The 25587-nt window shown below is 41.7% G+C and overlaps 1 protein-coding gene across 3 annotated transcripts in view; it reads right to left on the bottom strand.

Annotated features, from left to right (window-relative positions):
* LOC136825474 (uncharacterized) overlaps positions 1-20479 on the bottom strand; it is a 49186-nt gene extending 28707 nt beyond the window's left edge. Inside the window, exon 1 of one of the 3 annotated variants that reach the window (XM_067081974.1) lies at positions 19858-20479. In XM_067081974.1, the coding sequence (XP_066938075.1) occupies positions 19858-19883 (26 nt within the window). In that variant the 5' untranslated portion in view covers positions 19884-20479. The remainder of the gene's footprint in view (positions 1-19857) is intronic. The other 2 variants (XM_067081977.1, XM_067081978.1) reach the window with 2 other exon arrangements.
* Between the last annotated feature and the right edge of the window lie 5108 nt (positions 20480-25587).

Below are 25587 nucleotides of genomic sequence, written 5' to 3'. Positions count from 1 at the left end.
CATGCATTCCTCTAACCTTTAATTCTAATTTGGCCTCTTTTATAGGCATTCCTGTCCTTTCCTGAAGTAATTTCAATTCCGTATTGTATATATGATACATACATTCCTTAGATCTTGCATGGTGATTTTGTCCACAGTTCACGCATTTTGGTTCACCACACCTCCACTGTGTGGCATGTTTGTCAGATCCACAGTATGCACATACAGATGTATTACGGCAATTTTTCCTTGTATGTCCATACACACTACAGTTTTGGCACTGTAGTGGTTTTGGGACATACGGTCTCAGTTCTCTGCTTTGGCCTAAGATTTTAATTTTTAAGGGTACTTCATGGCCTTCAAATTTTATCTTTGCTATTCTTAGTATTTTTTCATTACTCCGTCTACTAGCTATGTTGTAAATTTCGCAGTCTTGTATATTGTTGTATGTTTTTTCTATTGGTTCATCATTATCAGGGAGTACTAAAGTACCCTGTACACTGTTCATATTGTCATGTTTTTTAATATGTACTTTTACATTATCAATATTTTTTATATTTAAGTAGTTTTCTGATTGATTTTTTGTAGTGGTTTCTATCAACCACATCTGTTCTTTTACTTGTCTGAATGACATTTCAGTAGTTGAATGTCGATTCAATAGGAAGTTTTCTAGTTTCAATGGCGATATTTTTTTCTCTGTTTCTAAGGTTAGGAATCTTCACCAACTTGCACTCCCAAAGAGGGAGTCGAAGTGGGTCAATGTCGGGTCAAGATATTTGTTTTTTTTTTTGGCTTGTTTTTCATTGGAGCATAGGGCTCCAGTGTAATTACGTTCGTATTTTTTTCTGATTTTTCCAGAGAGAGGTCAGAGGAGGTTCCTGTGGTTGTCAACTATGCCGAGTCGCTACCATCAAAGGGTCCAGGGGTACTTAAATCGTTAACACAACTTTGCATTAAGACTGAAGTAAAATTGAGAAAAAAAATAAGTAAATAAACCTGAAAACCTTAAAAAGATATCATCAGCCTTTCATGGGGTTTATTCTTCCGCCAATGGCACAAGTGAGAATCGACTCCCAAATGTCCACGTCCCTACCCTACCCCATAGGGGATGGCACGACATGATTAGAGTGGCCCAAGTGTAAGCCAAACCCGCTTGCTAGGACAGTATTTCAAGAATACAATCATCCCCACCCTAGTCATGTTATGGGCAAACCGGATAGAATGCTGAGAGTCCTATCCCTAGAACCAGACACCCCTGGAATCCGTGGTCTAGCCCTAAAGAATAGTTCCGCCTGATATCTCTCAGGTCCAAGCATTATCGGGCAGTTGATGGTCCTACCACAGTTCTCACTATTTAGCTTCGGATATAAACCCATTCCCAGCTATGATATCTTTTCCTATTTGTCAGGTATAATAAATTTTAGCAACAGTGGAAAATTCCACATAATTTAATCCAAACAAATATACAATGGCATATGAGACTCTTGGACTTGAACCCGGGAACAGATTCCTGGGGTTCAAGAGCCCCCTCACCACGTCAAGGTGGTCCCAAGTTGAGGGGGATCTCTCCAGTAGAATGAGGAGCACTTCAGTCCAATATATAAGACACCACCCTCATTAACTGGAAACCCAAAAAGTTGAACAGTGAGGGATATACTAATGTCCTTGACTTTGAAATCCCTCCCATAGGAAGGGAACCAGCCTCCTCAGAGGTGACGACTGTTTACTGAACCCATATGAAGCCAAAAAAGTTCCCAAACAACTCTTTCCAATACTAAAGGAACTAATGAAAGAAGAAAACACTCCAATAGGAACAGCTTATGATATTGAAAGGTGTAGAGCAAGAGCAATAGTCTAGTTCAGCAGCCTTGAGGAGTTAAACTTATTAACTTAAAACATTTACAAGAATTTCATTTACAAAGTATGCCATGAACACTGATAGTTGCTTCATCCTCTGAAACACAAAACACTACTGGATAAGCCTAGCTAACCACTAACTAAGCTCCTATATACCTACCTATTCAATCTATTAATGATTCATATCTTTCCCTTTTATTTTACTTGCATAGCAAATATACCGTGAAGCACTTTACGAGGCCACACACAAAAAAGTAGCGATAAAAAAAGTTGCACAAAACCACCACTGCAAGTACTATCACCAGCAATGGCTTGCGTATGTTGCTATCACAAAAAGTCTATGCAATCTAGAACTGGTATTGCTGTAAAGTCCCCCGCTCAACGGGTTTTCTCTAGTGAACCTCCCGTTTTCTACGGTGCCTTTCCCATGAACTTAGGTCAGGCTAATTAGCCATGTTTTATTTATGTAAATGTGTATCTGTTACTTATCCGTTTGTGCCCTTTTATGTTGTACATGTGTCAGAGCATTATTGTGTCCATTCTTGTAATTTATTTTTGACATGTTATTTGTATTTACCTGTCCTGTTTCACATTAAGAACAATTGACCTCGGGTCACCTGTATTCCATGTACATCTTTGTACTGACATACACACGCCGCTTCATAAGCGGCCTGCTCTCTCAATAAAGGAGCAGTAAATGTCCACCTGCTCTCTTTTTAGCACTCTCACAGTGGTGACCCCGGAGTGGTTCCCGGAGCCATTAGCAGACCCATACGGTGACTTAGTCTTGGCCCGATGAACTATCCCACACCCTTAACGGACTAAAGATGGCGCTTTAACGAAGTGTTCGGACGTACCGACCCTCATCGGCAGATCACCGGCGTCATTAGTGGACCCACACGGCACGCTCCCAAGCGTGTACAGTATTGACGCAGGTGTAACCTACTCCAAGTGAGAGTGCAGAAGCGAGCATGGATGAGGACATTCCCTCCCACATACAAATAACCGTGAACTTTGCGGAATCTGATATCTCCTTTGTGCAGAACCTGCTCGTGCCCTCCCCACGCCAAGGATTGCGCACTCCTCCATGCTGGTACCCGCTCCTCACGCGCTGCCCTTCCTGACGGACCAAACAAGGTCCGCCCTCACCATAAAACTGCCACTTTTTACTCACAGCAACCCGTCATCATGGCTCTACAGGGTCGAGGGGCAGTTCAGGCTGGCAGGACTGACCGACGAGGTGCTGCAAGCAGACGCCGTAATAAACGCCCTCCCGGAAGAGGTCTACAGGAAGATTGCCCCGTGGGTGTCTGCCGCAAGTCCTGCCACCTATTAAAAGCTGAAGGCCTCTCTCATCGAGACCTGCTCCCTGCCGGCCTCCGAGAGGGGGGGCCTCGACCTCGCCAACAACCCCCGACATGACCAGAACCTCCGGAAGACGTGGAACATCATCCAGGGCCTCCTCATCCTACCCAGGACAGACGGCAGCGGCAGGCACTCGGAGATAAGCCTGTCGAGGGAGATCTTCCTCCATCAGCTCCTCCCGGAGGTTTGGACCCAGATCCTGGAGCCTTACACCCTACCCCTCAAAGACCTGATAAGGACGGAGCAGCAGCTGACTGACTCCACGAGGGCAGCGAAGCAGACATCCACGCCTGCACACCCCAAGAACTCCCTCCAGCTGGAGGAGGGCGTGGAGGGGGAGATAAACGCTGTCACCAGAAAGTGGCCAACCCATCACTGGAAGAAGCAACTGCCGGGGCCTTGCTACCACCACCAGCGGTACGGCAAGGACGCCCGGAACTGTCAACCCCCCTGCCCTTTCGCCCATCCAAAAAACGGAGGCGGTGGCGGCCAACAGCACAGGCCACGGTGGCATTGGCCGCCGTGGCAGCAGAAGAACCTAGGAGCCCAGAACCAGTAGGTTTTTACGTCTGTGACACCATCTCTGGCAGGATGATGCTGATCGACACTGGGGCTGTACGATCAGTTTTCCTGCCATCCAGTGAGGACCGCAAATGCCCACCAGACCCGCCTGCCATCCAGAGAGGACCGCAAACGCCCACCAGACCTGGCTGCCTCCCTGACGGCCGCCAAAGGTCCCCCATCCTCTCCTATGGCACCAAGCTCCTGTCGGTCTCCATCCTTGGCCAGAGGTACAATACAGGTAGAATTTCATCGTCGCGGACGTGAGGACCCCATTCCTGGGTGCAGACTTCCTCGCCCACTTCAGTCTGGCAGTCGACATCAGTCGGAAGCGCCTGATGGACACCAACTCCTGCCAGTCCCTTCCCCTGGCGACGGGCCCCAGCGTGCCCACCATCTGCTCCGTCGCCCCGCACCAGTACGCCCAACTTCTGAAGGAGTTCCCCGATGTCTTCAAGCCCGAACTGCGTCAGGTGCCCGGGGCCCCTGCCAAGCACAGAGTTTACCACCACATCAAAACAAAAGGGCCCCAACGCACGCAAAGTTCTGGGGGCTTCCCCCTCGGCGACTTCAGGAGGCCAAGGACGCTTTCGCCAAGATGGAGTGTATGGCCATATGCAGGAAGGCCTCCAGCCCATGGGCCTCTCCCCTCCACATGGTGCAGAAACTGAACGGCTCCTGGAGACCCTGCAGCAACTACAGGCGGCTCAACCTCGCCATGGAACCAGATCACTACCCTCTCCCAAACATGCAAGATCTCACGGCCTCTTTTCATGGGGCCAAAATATTTTCTAAATTGGATCTGTTGAAATCCTACTTTCAGGTACCGGTAGCTCCAGAGGACATCCCCAAAACCGCCATCATCACGCCCTCGGGTCCTACGTCTTCGCCTTCTCCACCTTCGGCCTGAGGAACGCGGGAGCAACCTTCCAGAGACTGACGGACAGCATCCTGGGGGACCTGAACTCCTGCGTCTGTTATGTAGATGACATTTGATTTTTTCCAGATCCCAAAAAAGAACACCTGTGGCACATCTGGAAGGTCCTGCAGTGCCTGCTGGAGAACGGCCTCATAGTCAGGTTCGAAGTTAAGTCAGGTTCAACAAACGCCTGGGGGGCCTCCGTCCACTCGCATCGAAGGTCGCAGCCGTTGCCAGGTTCCCCACCCCTACCTCCGTCAAGGCCATACAGGAATTCCTCAGGATGGTCAACTACTACAGGAGGTTCATCCCCGGGGTCACGCACACCATGGCCCCCCTAATGGAGATCCTGAAGGGCCATCCGAAGTCCTTAATGTGGAGCCCCAACCAACAGCTGGCCTTCTCCCTCGTAAAGGCCGCCCTCGCCGAGGCAACCGCCTTGGCCCACCAGGACCCCAATGCCCCCCTCCAGCTGATGACGGACGCCAGCAACGTCGCCTGTGGGCCTGTCCTGGAGCAGGTTGTCGCAGGAGCCCCCCAGCCCATTGCCTTCTTCAGCAGGAAGTTCGGCCCCACAGAATCCCGCTACAGCACCTTCGGCAGGGAACTCTGCGCAGTGTATCGGGCGGTACGCCACTTCAAGTTCCTCCTGGAGGGCACGCCCTTCACAATTTGGACAGACCACCAGCTGCTGGTCCACACCTTCACAAAGCAGGGGGATGCATGGTCCTCCAGGCAGCAGTGGCATCTCGCAGCCATCATGGAGTTCACCTGCACAATCAAATACCTCCCTAGCAGGAAGAACCCTATAGCAGATGCCCTCTCGAGGATCGAGCTCAACGCAGTGCAGCTCGGGATCGACTATGAGGACCTCGCCCGGGAGCAGGCCACCAACCCAGAGGTTCCTGCCTACCGTACTGTCATCACGTCACTCAGGTGGAAGGACGTGCCCCTCGCCCCTGGGGGGCCATCACTGCTGAGCAACTAAGCACCAGCCACCCCCGCCCATTGGTACCCACCTCCCGCCACCGTCTGGTGCTTGATGTCATCCACGGGCTGTCCCACCCCTCCGGCAGGACGACGGCCAAGCTGCTGGCAGAGAAGTTTGTCTGGCACAGTATGCGGACGGACGCGATGGCCTGGGCAAGGCAGTGCATCCGGTGCCAGACTAGCAAAGTAGGGGATGGGCGAGTTTCCTCGGGGGAGGGGCACTTCGGGCATGCCCATATCGACGTAGTAGACCCCCTTCCCCCATCAGGCAGGGCCAGGTATCTCCTGACAGTCGTCAACCACTCCACCAGGTGGCCCGAAGCGACGCCCATGCAAGAAGCCACCGCTAGTGCGTGAGCCGAGGCCCTCCTCTCCAGCTGGATCAGCCGGTTCGGTGTCCCAGACCACATAACAGACAGGGGTCCAGCCTTCCTGTCCGAGCTGTGGTCTGTCCTGGCACACCCACTGGGGACCACTCACCAGCCAACGGATTGGTGGAAAGATTCCACAGATCCCTGAAGGCATCCCTCATGGCCCGCTGCACTGCCAAGGATTGGAAGTACCACTGCCCTGGGTCCTCCTCGGGCTGAGGACCGCCCCCAGAGCCAACGGCGACCCGTCCACAGCAGAAAAAGTCTACGGGGAGTGTCTTTGTAGTCCCAGGTGAGCTCATCACAGGGGATCGCCAAAACCTGACAGTCCAGAGGCTCCGTGACACGGTCGGAAAGTCTGCCCCCTGCCAGCGGACGTATACTGACAGGACAACGCCTTTCACGCCTCCCGGCCTGTCCTCCACCACCCATGTCTTCGTCAGGAAAGATGCCATCCGCCTGCCCTTGACCAGGCCCTACAGGGGGCACTTCCACGTGCTGGAGAGAAACAATAAAGCATTCCGGCTGGCCATCCACGGGAAGGAGGACTGGGTGTCAATAGACTCCCTCAAGCCCACACTGTTGGAGGAGGACGTCAACAACACCCCTCAGCACCCTCTGCAGGAGTCGTTGTCTCCTCCGCAGCCCACCCCGCCCACAAGAAAGTCGCACGGCCACCCCCAGAAGGCCCTGGACCCAGGCAGTGCCGCAGCCAGCCGCTCCCGCCCACACCGCAACCCCCAGCTGACATCACGGAGCCGCGGCACTCTCCAGCACCCCAGCAGATACTTATTTTAATCAGATGTTACCGACGTCTTGGGGGGGGGGAGTATTGTAAAGTCCCCGCTCAATGGGTTTTCTCTAGTGAACCTCCCGTTTTCTATGGTGCCTTTCCCATGAACTTAGGTCAGGCTCATTAGCCATGTTTTATTTATGTAAACGTGTATCTGTTACTTATCCGTTTGTGCCCTTTTATTCGTACATTTGTCAGAGCATTATTGTGTCCATTCTTGTAATTTATTTTTGACATGTTATTTGTATTTACCTGTCCTGTTTCACATTAAGAACAATTGACCTCGGGTCACCTGTATTCCATGTACATCTTTGTACTGACATACACACGCCGCTTCATAAGCGGCCTGCTCTCTCAATAAAGGAGCAATAAATGTCTACCTGCTCTCTTTTTAGCACCTCTCACATTGCAGCCACAAGATTTATGAAAGCATTCATAAACTACCCAATAAGTTCTACCACAATCTATGGCAGTATGCTACAATCTTCTATTAGCAGCAGCCCCCCTGCTGCTTGTATACTGTACCACGATCTCTACCAAATTTCGTCAGTGCAAACCCTATTACCACATCAGACCTGAGAAGGGTTCCCATTAATCCTATCACGGGGGATAACAATGACAATGAATACAGTATATGCCACACAGTATATATATACAGAAGTATGTCTAGTATTACAGCCTTTGCTGCAATATCTAATACTAGACACACTAGAATCTGACACAAGTCACATTACGTCACAAGTCTGAATAATAAACTAGCTAAGCTAAAAAATAGCACGCTGCCAACACAAATGAATGCTTCACCGAGGGTGAAAGACACGATCATAAGGCAAAATTCAAAGAGCTGCTCAACCAACTGTTTACAGTTGTTGACCGGCAGAAACAAATTGGGCTCTTCAGCACTGTTGTACCTATTCTTCCCGGTAGTGGGCGGGGTATAGTTACCTACACTAAAAGAATAGTGCTTTACCGCGAATTTCAAATTTAGAACTGCCGCGGTTAAGCGAAATCAATAGCTCTGTAGTTACTTGGTAAGTTACTTATATTAAAAAGCTGCTGCTAACAACCCAATGTTTAGTCAAGAGCCGGCAGAAACAAACTGAGCTTGTCTGCCAAGTCGTTCCCTGTGTTCCCCGATAGCGGGTGGGGCTAGTCACCTACACAAAACAAAGTGCTACCACGATTTTTAAAAAGGGCGGTCGCACGAATTAGAAACTATAGCCATGCAATTACTTAGTAAGTTACTTCTATGAAAATAGCCATTAGACAGCCACAACATTCCTCCTTACTGTCATTTATTATTCTCATCCACAAGTCAAGGTTATGCCCTAGTATTTACATAAAATTCATATCCAGCAAAGTATTTCACAAGTTACAAATTAGTACACAGGCTACTGGTTAATTAATCATAGTTGTCCCCATCCTTACTACTTTCCAAATTATCTTTCTGCTTTAATACTTCTTAGATCTGACCTATAACTGCTGTCCACTTCAACATGAAATCTAGCTGTTCTAAAATTCCCTTACTAACTCTTGGACTACTTTCTTTCCCTGGAACTCTTCACTCTCCACATTACATTCAAATAACACCTCATCTACATTATCTAATGCCTCCTACACTGTATTTATCCTGTCCAATTAATCATAACCTATTATATCAGAGCTGTCTTCTCAACGGGAAACAAATATACTAAATGTCTGACCTAGTTCATTATTTATCTCAACTAATTTTTCAACTTGTACGCCTATGCTGACACTATATGAGGGTAAGTCAAAAGTTCCAGGAAAAATTGTTGAATGATGTATTTACACAGGAATGAAAAACCCAAATACTTGGTAAACAATTATCTGTGATGTAGTGATCCATATAGACTTGTTACCTCAGTCATCCTCTTGCTACCGTGGTGTTAACATCTGCTTCAGAAATAACTTCTTGAACCCATGGAAAATAAAAATTTTGAGATGAGAGCTAACATCAAGTTCTTTCTTGATTGGAAACCAGGAAAAATTATTGAAGCTTTGCAACAAGTTTATGGAGATTCTTTCCATCTAAATCAGTTGTTTATGATTGATAAAGCGATTTAAGGATGGTCGAGAGGACCTCAAAGACAACCCAAGAGAGGGAAGACCATCGACTGCAAAAAATGAAAGAATTGTGGCTTTTGCAGAATCTAGTGGATGAAGATCGTCGGATTACTATCGATATGATAGCTAATGAAACTGGGATCTCCCATTTTCAATTTTAAATGAAAATCTTGGTTTGAGTAAACTTTCAGCACGTTGGGTCTCCAAGACCAACTGCATCAAAGAGCTGAACTTTCACTTGCAGTTTTAACGAAGATTGAATCAAATGAATCAGAGTTTTTGACCGGATTGTTACTGGAGATGAAACTTGATCCATCAATATGACCCAGAAAGTAAAATTCAATCAAAGCAATGGTTACCAAGAGGTTCAGCTGCACCAGTGAAGTTCAAAGTGGCGAGATCTGCCCAGAAGGTTATGGCAACAGTGTTTTGGGACTCCAAAGGAGTGATTTTGATTGATTTCCTTGAAGGACAAAAACAATCACCGGGAACTATTACAAAGGTGTTTTTGCAAAAACTGAAGACTGCATTGGCTAAAAAACGTCGAGGAAAGTTGCACCAGAATTTTGTTCCATCATGATAACGCTCCAGCACATTCATCAAGGGTTGCAAGAGAAGTCCTATGGAAATTTAGGTGGGAAACTCTTCCACATCCTCCTTATAGTCCTGATCTTGCTCCTTCAGATTTTTTCCTGTTCCCAAAACTCAAGGAACACTTAAGAGGAGTCGGTTTGAATCTTTGGATGCTGCTAAACATGCAGTTTCAACATGGTTTAATAGAAAGGCCCCAAATTTCTACAAAGAAGGGTTGCAGAGGTGGAAACAGCGCCTTGAAAAGTGTATAGAGTTAGATGGTAGATATGTAGAAAAATGATGTTTGAATTTCCTTAAATAAAGAGTATATTGAATTTTTCCTGGAACTTTTTGAATTACCCTCGTACACTGGCATGTCCCTATTTCTAGTTTTTCCTTTCTTTCTAATCTTACCAGTCTTTTTTGTTTTTCCTTTCTGCCTAGTTTTACCAGTCTTTTTTCCTTTCTTTTTTGCCTTGCCAGTCTCTTCTAAAACCAATTGTTTCTCTTCTATCAAACATTCCTCTTGCTTATTCATATCATCAACGTATCTCTCTTGCCTGCATTCATTCATACTTTCAACCACTGAGGCCAAGGGTTCACCCCAATGAACACCCTTCATACTCCATTTACCTGACACCACTCTCTATTTGCCCAATTCACGCCTTGGTTCATACCCGATTCCCTGCATACTCCTCCCACGTGACCTACCATCCCGAATATTGCTCACTTAGTCTTAGGCTTATCACATATCCAGGCAAAATGACCCATCCAACCACAATATCCACATACTGTACACCTACAGCTGCTGGCAATTCACATTTTCTCATTATATACCCTAACTTGCTACATTTAAATCACATGACTGTCTCCACCTATGTACATTCCCTCACACAATGTCCTACCTTACCCCATGCAAAACTGGTTTCTGCTGTCCACTTACATTCGCCTATTCAATGCCCTTTACTCCCACACCTAAAACATTTAACTTCTAGCCCTCTTTTCATATTATCAGCCAATTTCTGTTGTTTTACACTTAAACCAAACTCTCACTTCTACATCTATCCTGCCTTGTCCTACTACTGCTTCTCCTCATATTTCTAGCATTCCTATAATCCATACTTCTCATCATATTGCTATCATTCCTACAATCCATATTACTTCTGGCATTCATACAAACCATATTTCTCACCATATTGTTATCAATTCTACAATCAACATATTCCTCATATTTCTATCATCCTGGCAATCCTTATTCATTCCATACTCATTCAGCCATCTTACAATATCATTTTTAGTCTCCAAAGAATAGCCTACCACTGAATCCCAGTATGACCCAAACTCAGTTCTATCCTTCAATCACCCTATTTTCCCAATATACGCTTGCCTCTCATTTCTACTGTCTTATATGTCTTTGAATCCAAAATCCTCCACTAACACATCAGTCCATTTTAATCTTTCATTCTACCATTGAATCTTTTCCTTCTACTTCACATTTTAACTCTGCCACACAATCAGGAACAGTAGCCAGAAACTACTACATCTTCATTAATATCTTGATCCCCTTATTTCTTTCAGCTCAAGTTTTAAAGTCAGTGGGCATACACCAACACACTTTCACTCTTTCCCATCTATGCATCTTCAAGTTCATTCTACCATTTATACCTCATTCCCTCCTACACTTGTTTCACTCAATTAATCATTCTCTCTTTCACAACAGCATACTTCTGTGCTTCCCTACGCTTATTACTGTTCTATAGAAATCAGGTAACCACCCCTCTAGAAAATCTCCCAATCCCTGTAACCACCGACACTTATTCTCACCATATTACTCTATACACACTCCCTAAAGAAATCTGCTAAGTCTATGTCACTCGAGATGTAGTAGTTCCCAATTTTTGGCACCTCCCTAGGCAAAATACTTCTATGTCATTGTTTCACTTCCTCATCACATCACTTGAATTCCTTATCTCTCCATCCATTTCCTCACTCACTTCTGAAGCACATCCATCCTCACTTGACAGGGTATAAAGTGGATCCTGACCTCATTCAGCTTATATATTAACTCCGTCTCTTTCTTGGCTTTACTTTTCTTTACATTTCTCCTATCCTTCTCTTTTCCCTGACTTTTGCACCCTAAACCTTTCCATCAGTCTTTTCACATCCTAACCTTCCTGGGCCAAGGTCAATTCTATGTCCTATTTCTGTCACCCCTTACATTTCCTCCTCTTACTTACTCCTGATACTAATTTCACATTCAACATCCTTTCCATCTTCTCTTGTAACTTCTCTTCCATATTCCTTGCTGCTGTCTTCAACTGTTCCCAAACTGATTCCTTTACTGCTTTCATCATCCTCATCAACATCTCATTCTTAACTGGCCCATTTTCTTTACCTTATTTACCTTACACCAATTTGAAAATTTTTCTTATTTTTATACACTACCTTCACTACACTCTTCACTATGCATTTTTCCAAAAACCTTTACCCAATGCCTCACTACTAAATTACTATCGTCCCTCTCATAACTGCTGAACTCCACTACTCTCCCTCTTCTCAATACAGCATACTTCTTAATCTATAGATTTATTCACAAAAATTTTATTATAAAATTTTGTCATACAAGCTGATAGTAACTTCATGCTGAAACAACACTCTACTGGATAAACCTACCAAAACAGTAATCTCCTAAATCCTTAATCTATAAATGATTCCAATCTTCCCCTTTTATTTAACTCACATAGAAAATTAATTGTTAAGCACTTATGAGGTCCAGCACATAAATTTTAGAACAAAAAGATGCAGAGACACCCCTAATGCAAGCACTCAAGTGTTTATCATCAGCAATGGCTTGAATATGTGGCTAGCACAAAAGCAATGTTTACTTTATCTACCACTGATATTGCAGATAAAAGATTTATGAAAGTGCTCAAACTGCACAATATGCCCTACCTCAATCTGTGGCAGTGTTCTGCTGTCTTCTATTGGCAGCAGCCAACAGTGCTACCCGAGTACCACAATCTTTAAAATTTTTGGGGGTAAATCCTATCACCACATTAGAGGGAGAACAATGACAATGAATACAAGCCATAAATTTATCATGAAAATTTAAGAGTACTATTAAGTTAATTTATTCATAAATATTAAAGTGCAAAACATAACGGTCAATATACGGCCACAACAAGCTACCGTTCCTACTGAAGAAAGATGGACTGATGGCAATCCTTACCCTAATGAATGACAAATGCAATATGGCAAGACAAAAGATTTCTCCAGTCATAAGCTGGTGCCAGGAAAGAACAGTTAAGTGTAACAACTCTGTCCAACACTGGAATAGTGTTGAGAGATACTTCCATAATGCTTAAAGCACTAAGAACATACAGTAAATCACTAGGACCAAAGCTCCCAGGAGATGGAGATTGTTCAAATCACCAGGACCAAAGCTCCCAGGAGACAGAGGTTGTTCAACACAAAATATAGCAACTCTCCTGAAGAGGTGTGTGTTAACCCAACCAGAAGAGAATTTAAAGGCAAACCCATACCCTTTACATCACATGCTGAAGGGGACTTGACTTGGTGAAGGTATGTGGGAAAGTCTGCAGTCTGCTGAGTGTAATCTAAGATTCGGCACAGATTCAAGAGTACCATGTAAAGATTGGCTATCCTCAGAATGAACTTGTTAACATCAGACACCCTCCAGTACTGAACCGGCGAAAGGATCCCATTTTGACAACAGAGTTGCACCGCCAGTATCAGAATGAGCTTGTTAACATCACTACCCCAAATGTTCCTTGCTTGTTAAGATAAACAAAAACTCTGGGGTTGCTGAACCACTGAGACTTCTATGGCAGGGTAAGTTGCACCTTGATAGTTTGCCAGAACTGCTACTCAATCGCTAATGGAGAAAACTGAGAGGCCACTGGAGAATTAGGGGGCTGGGTTTACTACTCAATGGCAATGGCAAACCACAGAAATTGCAGACTGGGAAACCCCTCAGCCAGAGGCCAATAAGGAACTGCCAGTGCCAAGAAAAGACAGAGGAATAAGAAACACTTATCACTCTTTGAAGAAGTTAGGGAAAGTGAATATAAACAAAATGAAGTGTCCTATGGGAGATTGAACTTAGCCTAATTCCATCATCGCTCCAAGACCGAAAATGAAAACAGTAAACCCATGTTCTCTGCAATCATCATCTCTACCTGTTGAATATGGAAACTCAAATAATCAAAACTACTTTGGTATTCAGAAGAGCAAGGACCACATACCCCTACACCCAGAGATGGTTAGTATAGTTGAACACGAGCACCTGTGCTGCTAAAGGGAGTCAGGTATGAGAAACCTGCACTGCTAAAGGGAGTCAAATATGAGAAACCTCTCTTCTTTACTTGAAACACATCCTGACAATAGTATACAGCTCATCCACCACTAAGGGGCTCACAACCATTCTGAAAACCTGCAGTGTTAAACACAATGCTATCTCAGTGAAAACAGTGCAGTACAAATGAAGTGCAACCAAAAGGCACACACCTGCAATTCAACTCATCTTAGGTGTGCGTGCCCTCTCCCCCTCTTCAAACACTTCCAAAATCGAATTGATACTGTTGGCAGAGTAAAGAAACCCCTACAAAGGTGTCTTGTCACCAAAAGCAAAAGTGTCCTTAGTGTTTATTTTCAAAAAGTAAAGCAGCAAGAAGTCAGTCACCACTGCAACACTGTATCAGACAGAAACAACAAACATAAAAAGTTTGTACATGTGGCAGAACACCTAAACCACCTACCTACACCAAGAAGGCTATTCCTGCTGGGATAGGAACTATGCCATTATCTCCCTAAGCTCATTAACACAAAAGGCCAGGTTATAGGCACTCCCACCTCCTGGGTGTCATTAACCTCTAGTACTTTAGGCTCCCTGCTATTTGGGGATGAAGTTGGACTTTACACAATTGATCACAAACCTCCATCTGTGACAAATATGTCAGAAGTCCATCAAGATCTGAAGTAGTCATGCCCCTAAAGGTGCTACAACTCTGTAACTTATAATTTCACAGTAAGCAAATACCCAAAAACTAAAAGTGGAAAGTACATAATATTCCTGGAAAAAAAACATTGCCAGTCTGAAAAAGCATCATGAACTGGTAGATGATTCCACCTCAGGCAAAGTCAAGGTACTAATGAGAGTTTTGAAGAATGGGTACTCATCCCATGCCCATCAAAATGACTCTTATAAAAGTATAAAGGATTCTAACACACATTCGATAAGGGAGAAGACTAGGAACTGAAGTGTTTTACATCTTCTAACATAGCTTTTCTACAAAATCACTCTCCCCCATCAAAAAGACTGACATATGAGAATGTGGAGAAGCACAATTTATTTGTTGCATTACCAAGGGAAGGTCATGGTCCTAAAGCAGAAGCCTCCATTGTTTCAAAGAACTGATAAGAAAATATTTCTGCTCCCTGCACCTGTGACTACAGGCTAGAGAGGTTACCCTCCACTGTGGCAGTGGAGGAGGGGAATAGCCATTCTCATCTACTGCTCCCCACTTTCTTCCCCTCTATTCCAAACCTGACACTGCCAGCGGGAAACAATAGAGCAATTCAAAGACAGCATATGCTTCCAACCTCTCTCAAAGCCATACGCAAACAATGAAGGTCAATTACAATACTGGTGACAAAATGCATACACTTGTTTGTACCAAGAACATCCTTGCTGACCATTCTTTCCAAGGAAAAAATTCTCAGGCACCATCATTTTAACCCTTGCCACAATTACAATCTATAAACAAGCCAAAGTCAAGCATGAAAATCCTTTCGTGTAAAGCTACAACAGTTGCCAAAATATGAGATACTCCAAAATGTCTGCACTGCTAGGCAGCCAAAGAAAAAGTAATGAAGCTTACACAGGGACTGAGTGAGTAATCAAACTATCAGATGACTGCTGCTAATTGAATACAGTAACTTGTTCTCAAGCTTCAACAACAAGAGCAACTTCATCAAAGCCATTCCAGTTTACAAGACAAAGGATTGCTTATCCATAGGAACATATTAATATTTCTCAAAATTTACCCTTATAGCATTATGTAGTTTTCATGTGGTGGGGAGGTTAAACAGGGCCAGGCACCTGATGTTAGGTTTTCTTAAGGAGGGTAAGGGCACAACGCATCCATGTTGGTGGCCTGGCATGGTAATACTTTTCTTTATAGTTTTGCAACTGATGCTGATTATAACCTACAGTACTTGTGAGTCAAGAAACTACTGCTTGAGCCTACATGTTAAATTCATTCATTTTTGGGTAGAACTATGCAAGAACTCCGCATCGGGTATTACTTTGGAAATTGATATTTCATATAATATTTTGGTTGCTTATTAAGAATCTAACATTTTTTTATCGGTTAGCTGTAATAAGCGGTAATGCTATTGTGCATGAGCAGTGTTGGTCTAGTTCCTCTTATAATAGGTTTCCTTAGCCAATCCCTTCTTAAACATATGGCTCCATGATGACTTACACGTGCACAGAATCATTCCATAACAACATGGCTGTCCAGTCTTCAGTTTCCAAAACCCCACGTTCCCAAAGGGTCCCCAGCCATGTTGGGTAGATATGTGGTTAATAATAATTGACCGACAATAAACATCACCACCTCCTTCATCAGCAACACAGTGTAGGAAAAATCAACTTCCAAGGTAACAGTCCAAGGGCAGCTCTTGCTTAGAAATACCCATTTTTGCTTTTGGTAGAACTATGGAACAACTCCGCATGGGGTATTACCTTGGAAATTGACTTTTTCGGTAATTCTAAGACAGTTGTCTGCAGTGAGCTAGGCTATGGCAGTTGACATTTTCTTATGTTATTTTACTTGCTTTATAAGAATTTAAAGTAATAATTTGTCAGCCGGCTGTAACTAAACTGTAATTGACCTCTGAAGGCTACAAGACGGTACCAACGTGTCCCCTGCACCGACCTATACAGTTCAAAGGTAAATTACAGTTTAGCTACAGCCGACTGGCAAAATATTACCTTAAACTTTTGTAAAGCATGTAAAATAACATAGAAAAACGTCAACTGCCATAGTCTAGCTCGACTGGACACCATTCGAAGCTTTCGGTTGGGGCGAAGAAACGTAAATGGTAAACAAAGTTTACAGTTTAGCTACAGCTGACCTGCAAAATATTACCATTTCTGCTTTCAGTTTGGGGGTGGCGGAATGGTGCTTCGTGCCTTATCCGCATTTTAAAATACTCTTGGCAAGCTCGTATTTTCTAGCAGGCGGTAATGTTGCGCTGCACGAGCTAGCAACAGGGGTTACAGAAAATGTAAAAAGAATATTACTTTAAATTCTTGTAAAGCAAGTAAAATAACATAGGAAAGCGTCAATTACCACAGTCTAACTCACCGCAGAACACTGGCTTAGAATACTACTCTCTGTTGAAGAACTTGGAGGCATCAAGCTCCTCTGTAAGACCGCGCATGCGCGACAGGGTCTGGAATCAGCAGTAATAGTAATACAAGAAAAGTGCCATTGAAATGGCTCCCGTTGTCCATTTATTCACCCTTTTTTTAACGCTTGTTTTTCGTGTTCCAAATGACATATATAACAGGAAATACAACAATAAGGTGCCCAAACCTTTTCCCAAGTTATTTACCCCACCCAAAGCCCCGATTCCCAACAGGTCCCCTTTACTGTCGGCTACAGTTCTAAGATAATTTACAGTATTATTTTAGAAAGAGGAACCAGTAAAAATGACATGAAAATATGTTTTTCTAGGTGATTTTGATGTGTTTTTAACGAATATCACCTTCATTTTCCTCGGAAATTAACGGTTTTAGACTTTACTGGCACCTACAGTTTCCGGGCCCACTCGACCGCCGACCGAAATCGGCGGAAGAACACGGCCTTACTGTAACCCCTGTGGCTAGAGCGCTCAACATTACCTCTTGCCAGAAAAATGTCGTGCTTGCCAAGAATCTTTAAATATTAAGCGCGAAGCCTTACTGACAGCACACAAACAGGACGACATATTGGTTTTGGTGTTCTTCCGCCGATTTCGGTTGCCCGGAAACTGTAGGTGCTCAGTAAAGTCTAAAACCGTTAATTTCCGAGGAAAATGAAGGTGATATTCGTGCAAAACATCAAAATCACCTAGAAAAACATATTTTCATGTCATATTGGGCTGGTTCCTCTTTCTAAAAATTTACCTAATTTACATCTTAATTACAGCCGAGCAACAAAATATTACTTTACATTCTTGTTCAGCAGGTAAAGCTCTATAGAAAAACATCAACTGACATAGTCTAGCTCACCGCGGACAGCAGGCTTAGATCTACCAACCTGAGAACTGATGTTATTGTATGCTGGCCAGTCTGGAATGCTATTGCACATGAGCAGTGTTATAGGGAGGGCTTTTGGTAAAAAGTGGAGTTTCCTTCACTGGAGGGTCCGCCCCCAACTAAGTAACACAGCCACTAGGTTAGGTTAGGTTAGGGTATGTTAGGTTAGTATGGTTCCTTTTATAATAGATTTCCTTAGCCATTCCCTTCCTGAACATATGGCTCCCTAATGACTTGCGAATGCGTGGAACCATTCCATACAACCAACATGACAGTCCGGTTTTCTACCACAACCCCGAGTTCTCAAAAGGTTCCCAACATTGTTGGGTAGAGTTGAATGTTAATAATAGTTGATCAGCAATAAACAACAATGCCTATTTCATCAGCAACACTAAAAGTATAGGAAAAATCAATTTCCAAGGTAATAACTTGTGCAGAGCTGTTAATTAGAAATACCTTGGTTTTTCCTGTTCTTAAAAAACTCAGGTTCCTACTGTGATTCCCCACAATAATTAGAATAAGGGCCCGTACCAGCACAAGGCTGGCTTAATCTAAAATGGACGAACTACCCACAATTAGTAGTACATGTGGTGCACATAACAGTAATGCATAGGAACAAGTGTTAGCCTAAGAAGCCAAAGAAATACATAATACATGAATTTGACCACAAATTGTTGGGTTATTTTTCAGAAGACTCCAGCCACCTCCCGCTGAGTTACTACTTAGTTCTACCAGAAACATTTTGGTAGAACTATAGGGCAGCTCCGCGTCGCCTACGGCACTATAACTTGACTTTTTCTACAGTTTTTTGGTTGCTAATTATGAATTTACCTTTCATTTTTGGCGCTCGAGTCTAATTAACCTGTAATTAACCCCTGAAGTCCATCCAACAAGGGGTTTCCATTCGCAACCTTCACAAGACAAAGCACGGGTACGTCTGTTTCGAACAGTTCATATCCCGTCCGGCAAGTGCAATAACTTGTTAACGTATGGGTACCCAACGCCCCCTGGGCCAGTACTAAACATGGTGAAGGGACATTCCATTTGGCCGACAACAAACAGATGCACCGCCAGTATCAGAACCTCTAAAAGTGTAGAAAAAACCAGTTGAAAAGGTAAAAACAGGCGTGGAGCTAATATATAGAATTACCAACATTTCTTCTCAATACATAACCTTTGCAAATGCTTAATAACAGAGAAGAATAATCAAGTCAAATTAAGACATACAGTAAGGTATGTCAATACCAGCCCCCCACACCCTCCATAGCTAATATGGCAAAACTGTAACCAGTAAACAACCCTAGGGTACGTTAGCTAGGTTGGTATTTTTAGGTTCGGTAATTCTTTTAGTGCCCTATCATTTCCTAGACATTTTTGCATGAAAACCCATTTTGGGTTTTTCATGTGGGTGGCTGGCATCTTTCCAAATGGCTGGCTGGAGTCTTCCGAAAAATTACCAATTGTAGTACCATGGGCCATCATCTGTGATGCTAAACTGGACTGCAACATAGACATCACTGTGGGCAGGATATGCAGTAAGTAAAGTAAGTATATCTTAGTTTAACCAGACCACTGAGCTGATTAACAGCCCTCCTAGGGCTGGCCCAAAGGATTAGATTTACTTTACGAGGCTAAGAACCAACTGGTTACCTAGCACGGGACCTACAGCTTATTGTGGGATCCGAACCACATTATGACGAGAAATGAATTTCTATCACCAGAAATAAATTCGGTAGATCTAAGCCGGCTGTCCGCGGTGGGCTAGGTTATGGCAGTTGACATTTTTCTATAGAATTTTACTTGCTGAACAAGAATTTAAAGTAATATACTAGGCTAAAGACTTTGGATAAAGGTGCAAACGAGCTGTGCGCATTTTTTGGGGCCACAGACAATATAGCTTAATATACCAAAATCAGCTATTATGGCATTTTTATACCCTGCTTGAGAGCAAATCAAAACCGTAGGCTATTTCATCTGGAATATTACACCTAACCTGCTGCTATTTTCTTATAGTGATAACTTATCAGATACTCACCTATCACTTGAGTCGCTTGGCTCCATGACCACAAGAACTTATAAAAAATATCGAAACTGTAAAAAAACTAGTTAAAAATTGTTAGGTGGCATCAATTCAAGGAGCAAATTAACAGATTCCTTTCGCTTACACTTTCCACGCGAAACAACACCAGAACTATAAGTTGAAACATCATTTAACACAAGGACAGCCAAATTGTATTTGCCTTTATCAAGGACATTTAAGCGACCGAGTAAGAAAAAAAGGCAGGTGCGTTTCTTTCATTTATCACAACCACTAAGATCTAATATGACGTGAGAGGATGGCATAATATTTCTATATTTATCACAAATCACGACTACGTTATTTTTAATCAAAAATTAAATTCCTAAATAATCATTAAAAGCTTTTTGCATTTTCTATGAAAATACAACCATTATCATATTGACATCCACAGTGAACCATTTATGACAATAACTAGCAAGTATGAGCAGTGAAGACAAATAGACGATTATATAGGATTGATGCTGCTACTGCTAATATGAGAATTGGGAGAACGCCAAACAACAGAGAAGAACAACAAAAGGGTTTCCGAGCTGATCAAAACGTGTAACCCTGCTGTGTTTGGTGTCCGCGGCTTTGGCCCGCCCTGACAAGCCTTCCCCTTCTCTTATAACTTATAATACGCAATTTCTTCATTGCAGGGGTGGGTAGAGCTCTCGGCTAGCACGCTGTTGGCCCATCGTTCGACTCTCCGACCGGCCAATGAAGAATTAGAGGAATATATTTCTGGTGACAGAAATTCATTTCTCGTCACATTGTGGTTCGGATTCTACAATAAGCTGCAGGTGCCGTTACTACCAGTTGGTTCTTAGCCACGTAAAATAAATCTAATCCTTCGAGCCAGCCCTAGGAGAGCTGATAATCAGCTTAGTGGTCTGGTTAAACTAAGATATACTTAACTTTACGGATATGCCCCACCAACCGGAGCATACGCTCCACCTCAGCCAATGTATGAAAGCTATTAAAGCCCCTGAAACAACCTACAAGAAAAATGAGGTGGTTTAAAATGTTCTTTTTCCCGACAACATTCTATCTTGATTAAAAATTTATTTTCTACAATTGAAAAACATATTTTCCATAAATGGTGAAATTTTTAAAGGTGATTATAGTGATATTTACATGTCTATAACTCCTGAATACACAAGTATGTGGAAATCAGTCTTACAACTTCAGCAGCTGGGGATTTATACAGTTGAGTAGAATATTCTTTCTTCAATTAAAACTGCTAAAATAAAATAAAAGAAAGAATTTTAGCATATATAAAATGTCTATTTTGAAAATATATATATATATATATATATATATATATATATATATATATATATATATATATTTGTGTAAAGAAAAATCAAATTTAACACTTGATGCTTTAATTATATACTGATATGATTAAATACATGCATATATGTATACATACATATATATATATATATATATATATATATATATATATATATATATATATATATATATATATATATATGTGTGTGTGTGTGTGTGTGTGTGTTGTGTGTGTACATAATACTACTGTAAAACTCTGAAACATTTGTGTTTGCATACCGGAAGTTAAACGGGGCTGTTGCTGCCCGTGGACTTCCCCTTCCCCCTCTCCCTTTCATCCTCCCCTCCCTCCCCAAATTTTCAACATTAAGTTGGGTCACGGATGGTCTAGTATTTGTCAAAGTTCTCGAACAGATTCAAACAGACGATCAGCGCAAAAGTTTTAGATAAGGAAACTTCAGGACCAAGATAATGAGAGGCCCCATTCTGCTCCGATCTTCCAATGGAGCTCCTATTTAGTAAGAGACGCTCCGATACCAAACATTTTCGCCGATACCGATAACTCATTGAAAAGTTGATACCAATACCGATACTTTTCAGTAAGCTCTTTCTTAATATTTCCATTATCTTTGTCTATCAGATTTCTGCTCTGTTGCTGTGCAGATTGTTTTCTACAATGTGGCATTGTTACTGTATGAATTATAAACATTAGCACAGTTAGTGTTTGGAGGTTTGAAAGTTATTTAAAAAAATCATTTTTATTAAATATGCCTTAAGTTCCTTAAGTTTCATTTTAGTTTGCTAATTAACAGTTACTACTAACTTATTTTCCATAGTTGGACTTAGTTATTTCTTAGAATAAATATTCATTGGCCGGACGGAGTAGCTAAATGTACTTAGTATACACTAAAGTTACATACATTATGTTAATGCTGAAGTATTTAGTTAGAAACAGAAGTAATATATATATATATATATATATATATATATATATATATATATATATATATATATATATATATATATATATATATATATTTATATATATATATATATATGTGTATGTGTATATATGTGTGTGTGTGTGTGTGTTGTGTGCCCATATATATTATATAAATAATATATATGGTACATTCTTGTTGGTGCAAAACTATAGTCACTGTGACTATAATAGATTATGTAATTGCTTACTTGTTCAGCTTTCTTATAAATGAAGTTTTAAATTATTGAGTTTTCTTAAGTTCGATACAAAAGTATGGGCCCATTTTTTACCGATACCAGTACCGAGTACCGACACCTAAAAATTAGCCGATACCATCGATATCGATACGGATACTGATACTGTTACTGTTACATACCACTGAATTTTACCATTTTTCTACTTTTTATCATTGTTAGAATAGTGCAGTTGCTGTATTTTTCCTAACAATACAGTTTACTCGTTCTAAAAGAAGCATGTCAACTATAATAATAATAATAATAATAATAATAATAATAATAATAATAAGAAGAAGAAGAAGAAGAAGAAGAAGAAGAAGAAGAAGAACTCACAGGCGAAAGCAAAGGAACAAGTTCATTTGGGACCACAAAATATTAATGACAGAGTAAGGGTTATAGATACATTAGAAAAAATGAAACTCAGTAAAACAAAATAATTTTCAAATAGGGAATATTATTCCAGCGTAACGTACAACTGGCGAAACACAAGAGCAGGAAAAGTACCTCTGGCCCGAATGATAACCGTGTCTCCGATGGGCGTTCCGCTATCGGGTTCCTCATGGATCCTGAGAAAACTCCTTGGACAATAGGCAGAAAGTGCTGGTTGAAATTGCCGATGACCAACCTAAAACCGCAATATTGACGTTGAAGTTTCGACTGAGTCAGCGGTACTGGCTTGACGGGACCGTCGTAACAAAGGGATGTGGAAGCACTTCGGTGTAACAGGACGGGGGTTACGTCCCATCGGAGACTCTTTTGCCAGCACCTCAGGTTCAAATCCTTCGTGAACCATGCAAGATTTTTTTACTAGAATCCCGGTATAATCGGGCCATGAATGAACATTCGTGTGGCATTGTGACAATACAATGAATTTATTATTAACATACACGCAAAGAAGAACGTTTGCATGGTGCGGAATTGAATTTTACACATTAGTACAAATACAATAAAGAAAATGGGAGACGAAAGGACCAGAGAAAACGTTCAGTAAGGGGAACTACTAATGTGAAATATCGCCTATGGCTTAACGCGGGACTGTAAATATCTGGTTTCATCAATTTTGTGCGACTTCAAAGGAATTTTATCAAATTGTTTTATAATAATAACCTAAAATGGTATTGGTCTTTGCTGGTCTAATATTGTGATGGGTGGGAAAAGCAGTCTAAATCGGGAACGCATTTTTTTTCTTTATAGCAAATTCCGTTTTTATTACCTAAATTTATTCGGTGATGTAATACTGCCAAATTGCCTAGAAGTAAATTAAGGAATCTGAACATGAGTTACAGTTTGAAGTGCACGTATATACATATTTATGTGTGTACATACATTTCTTTTACAGTTTCAAAATGTAGAATATTTCATAGGTAACTATTCGTCTTGTTTGTGCTTTATGAAGCCTCATCGCATTTGGGCATTGTGTGTGTATATACGATATATACTGTATACAGTATATATATATATATATATATATATATATATATATATATATATATATATATATATATATATATATATATATATATGTGTGTGTGTGTGTGTGTGTGTGTGTGTGTGTGTGTGTGTGTGTGTGTGTGTGTAAGAAACGAACTGTGAGATCGGACTTTTTCCACAGTGCCATGCAGACTATTTTATATTTACATAAACTGCCCTGCCGCCCACCACCCTCCTTCACAGTGGTCTGGCGGTAATGTTCACACCCAAGCAGGCAGTTTTGTGTTTAAACCAATCTCGCTTCACACACACACACACACACACACAGATTTTTTTTTTTTTTTTTTTTGCATTGCGTTTATGCTTACTGTTTTGTTGATTGGGTAATTATTATTATTATTATTATTATTATTATTATTATTATTATTATTATTATTATTATTATTATTATTATTTAGAGTAATTTTGACCTATAATAATTTTTACCAGTGCTAAATGGTTTATGTGGTAAGATATTTGTGGAAGATTACCACTGAATTCGTCTTTTTCAAAGATTTTAGTAGCCTTTTTTATTATCACTGTTATTACTTTTTTTTCTTATATTTTGTGAAGAGAAAAATTTTCATCGCTTTTCCTCAACTTGCAAATCTAGAAACTAATCATCTATCTTGTAGTTAGATTACTTATTGTTATAATTTTTATCCATATGCTAAGCTTTTAAACGAAAGGTAGTAAATTGACTAAACTGTGTAATCTGACCCGACGAATGAGGTCATCTACTTTAAGTACTCCTTTTAGCCCAGCTGCATTTCCCCGAAATGTAACCGAGTACCATGACCTTTCCCTGAAAAAAGCGGGACGCCATATCTAAAAACTAACCATAGAATTTTCTTGAAAATAACGTCATTATGTTTCCCACACCCAAATCACCGTCGGTTACACGTAAACTAATCTATCCTAACCCAGCTTAACTTAACCTAACTTAAAAACCGGGGCTGGTGTAATACTAGCATACGTTCAGGGTTTGCAGCCCGGTTAATTGGAATATTTCTTAATGCATCAGCCTGTTCATGGGGTTTTATATGAATATTTTTCTATCATATCAAGTGTGTTCGGCATCTATGGTACTCGTTGTTGCTACTTACGTACGTAGCATAAATCAATCCACTGCCTAAATAGTTTGTTCTTTTAGTGTTATGAATGCCCTTTTTTTCTTTTTCCTAAGTGCGAACACTTCCAGCATATAAAGTTTTATCCGTAGTCTGTGACCTAGGTTTCTGTAACGCCAGTTTGAAACGTAAATCAATCAGTATATCACTGTTCCATTATTATTTTACGCAGGCCAATGAGAGTATGCAACAAACCCAAGTCAGTGGGCCAGTCAATCTCTCACGCAGAACATCCCTAAACTGTATGTTCCGTAATCATGTGCATCTCATTGATTAAATGTTCTCAAATGAGTCAACTTTTTCAGTCAATTTTTTCAGTGACGGCTAGCTTCAGTTTTGAAGGTTTGGAGACAGTGGCACAGTACTGGCCAACAACTTATACTTAAGAGAAACGCAAAACGAGTGCTGCCTTATCAATTTACCTGTCCAAAGCGTTATTCCATTTCTTCAATAAGCAGGTTTTAAAAAGGATTAACTATAATAAATTTATTATTATCGCCTCTGCATCTCTTATTATTATCGATATAATAGGGATGGTGCTAACTGAGTGCTTTGTTTGCATAAACTTGCATCAAAACGACGCTACTAG

The sequence above is a fragment of the Macrobrachium rosenbergii genome, chromosome 37 (genome assembly GCF_040412425.1).
Source record: "Macrobrachium rosenbergii isolate ZJJX-2024 chromosome 37, ASM4041242v1, whole genome shotgun sequence".
NCBI lineage: Eukaryota > Metazoa > Arthropoda > Malacostraca > Decapoda > Palaemonidae > Macrobrachium > Macrobrachium rosenbergii.
This window is presented reverse-complemented; position numbering and strand designations above follow the sequence as displayed.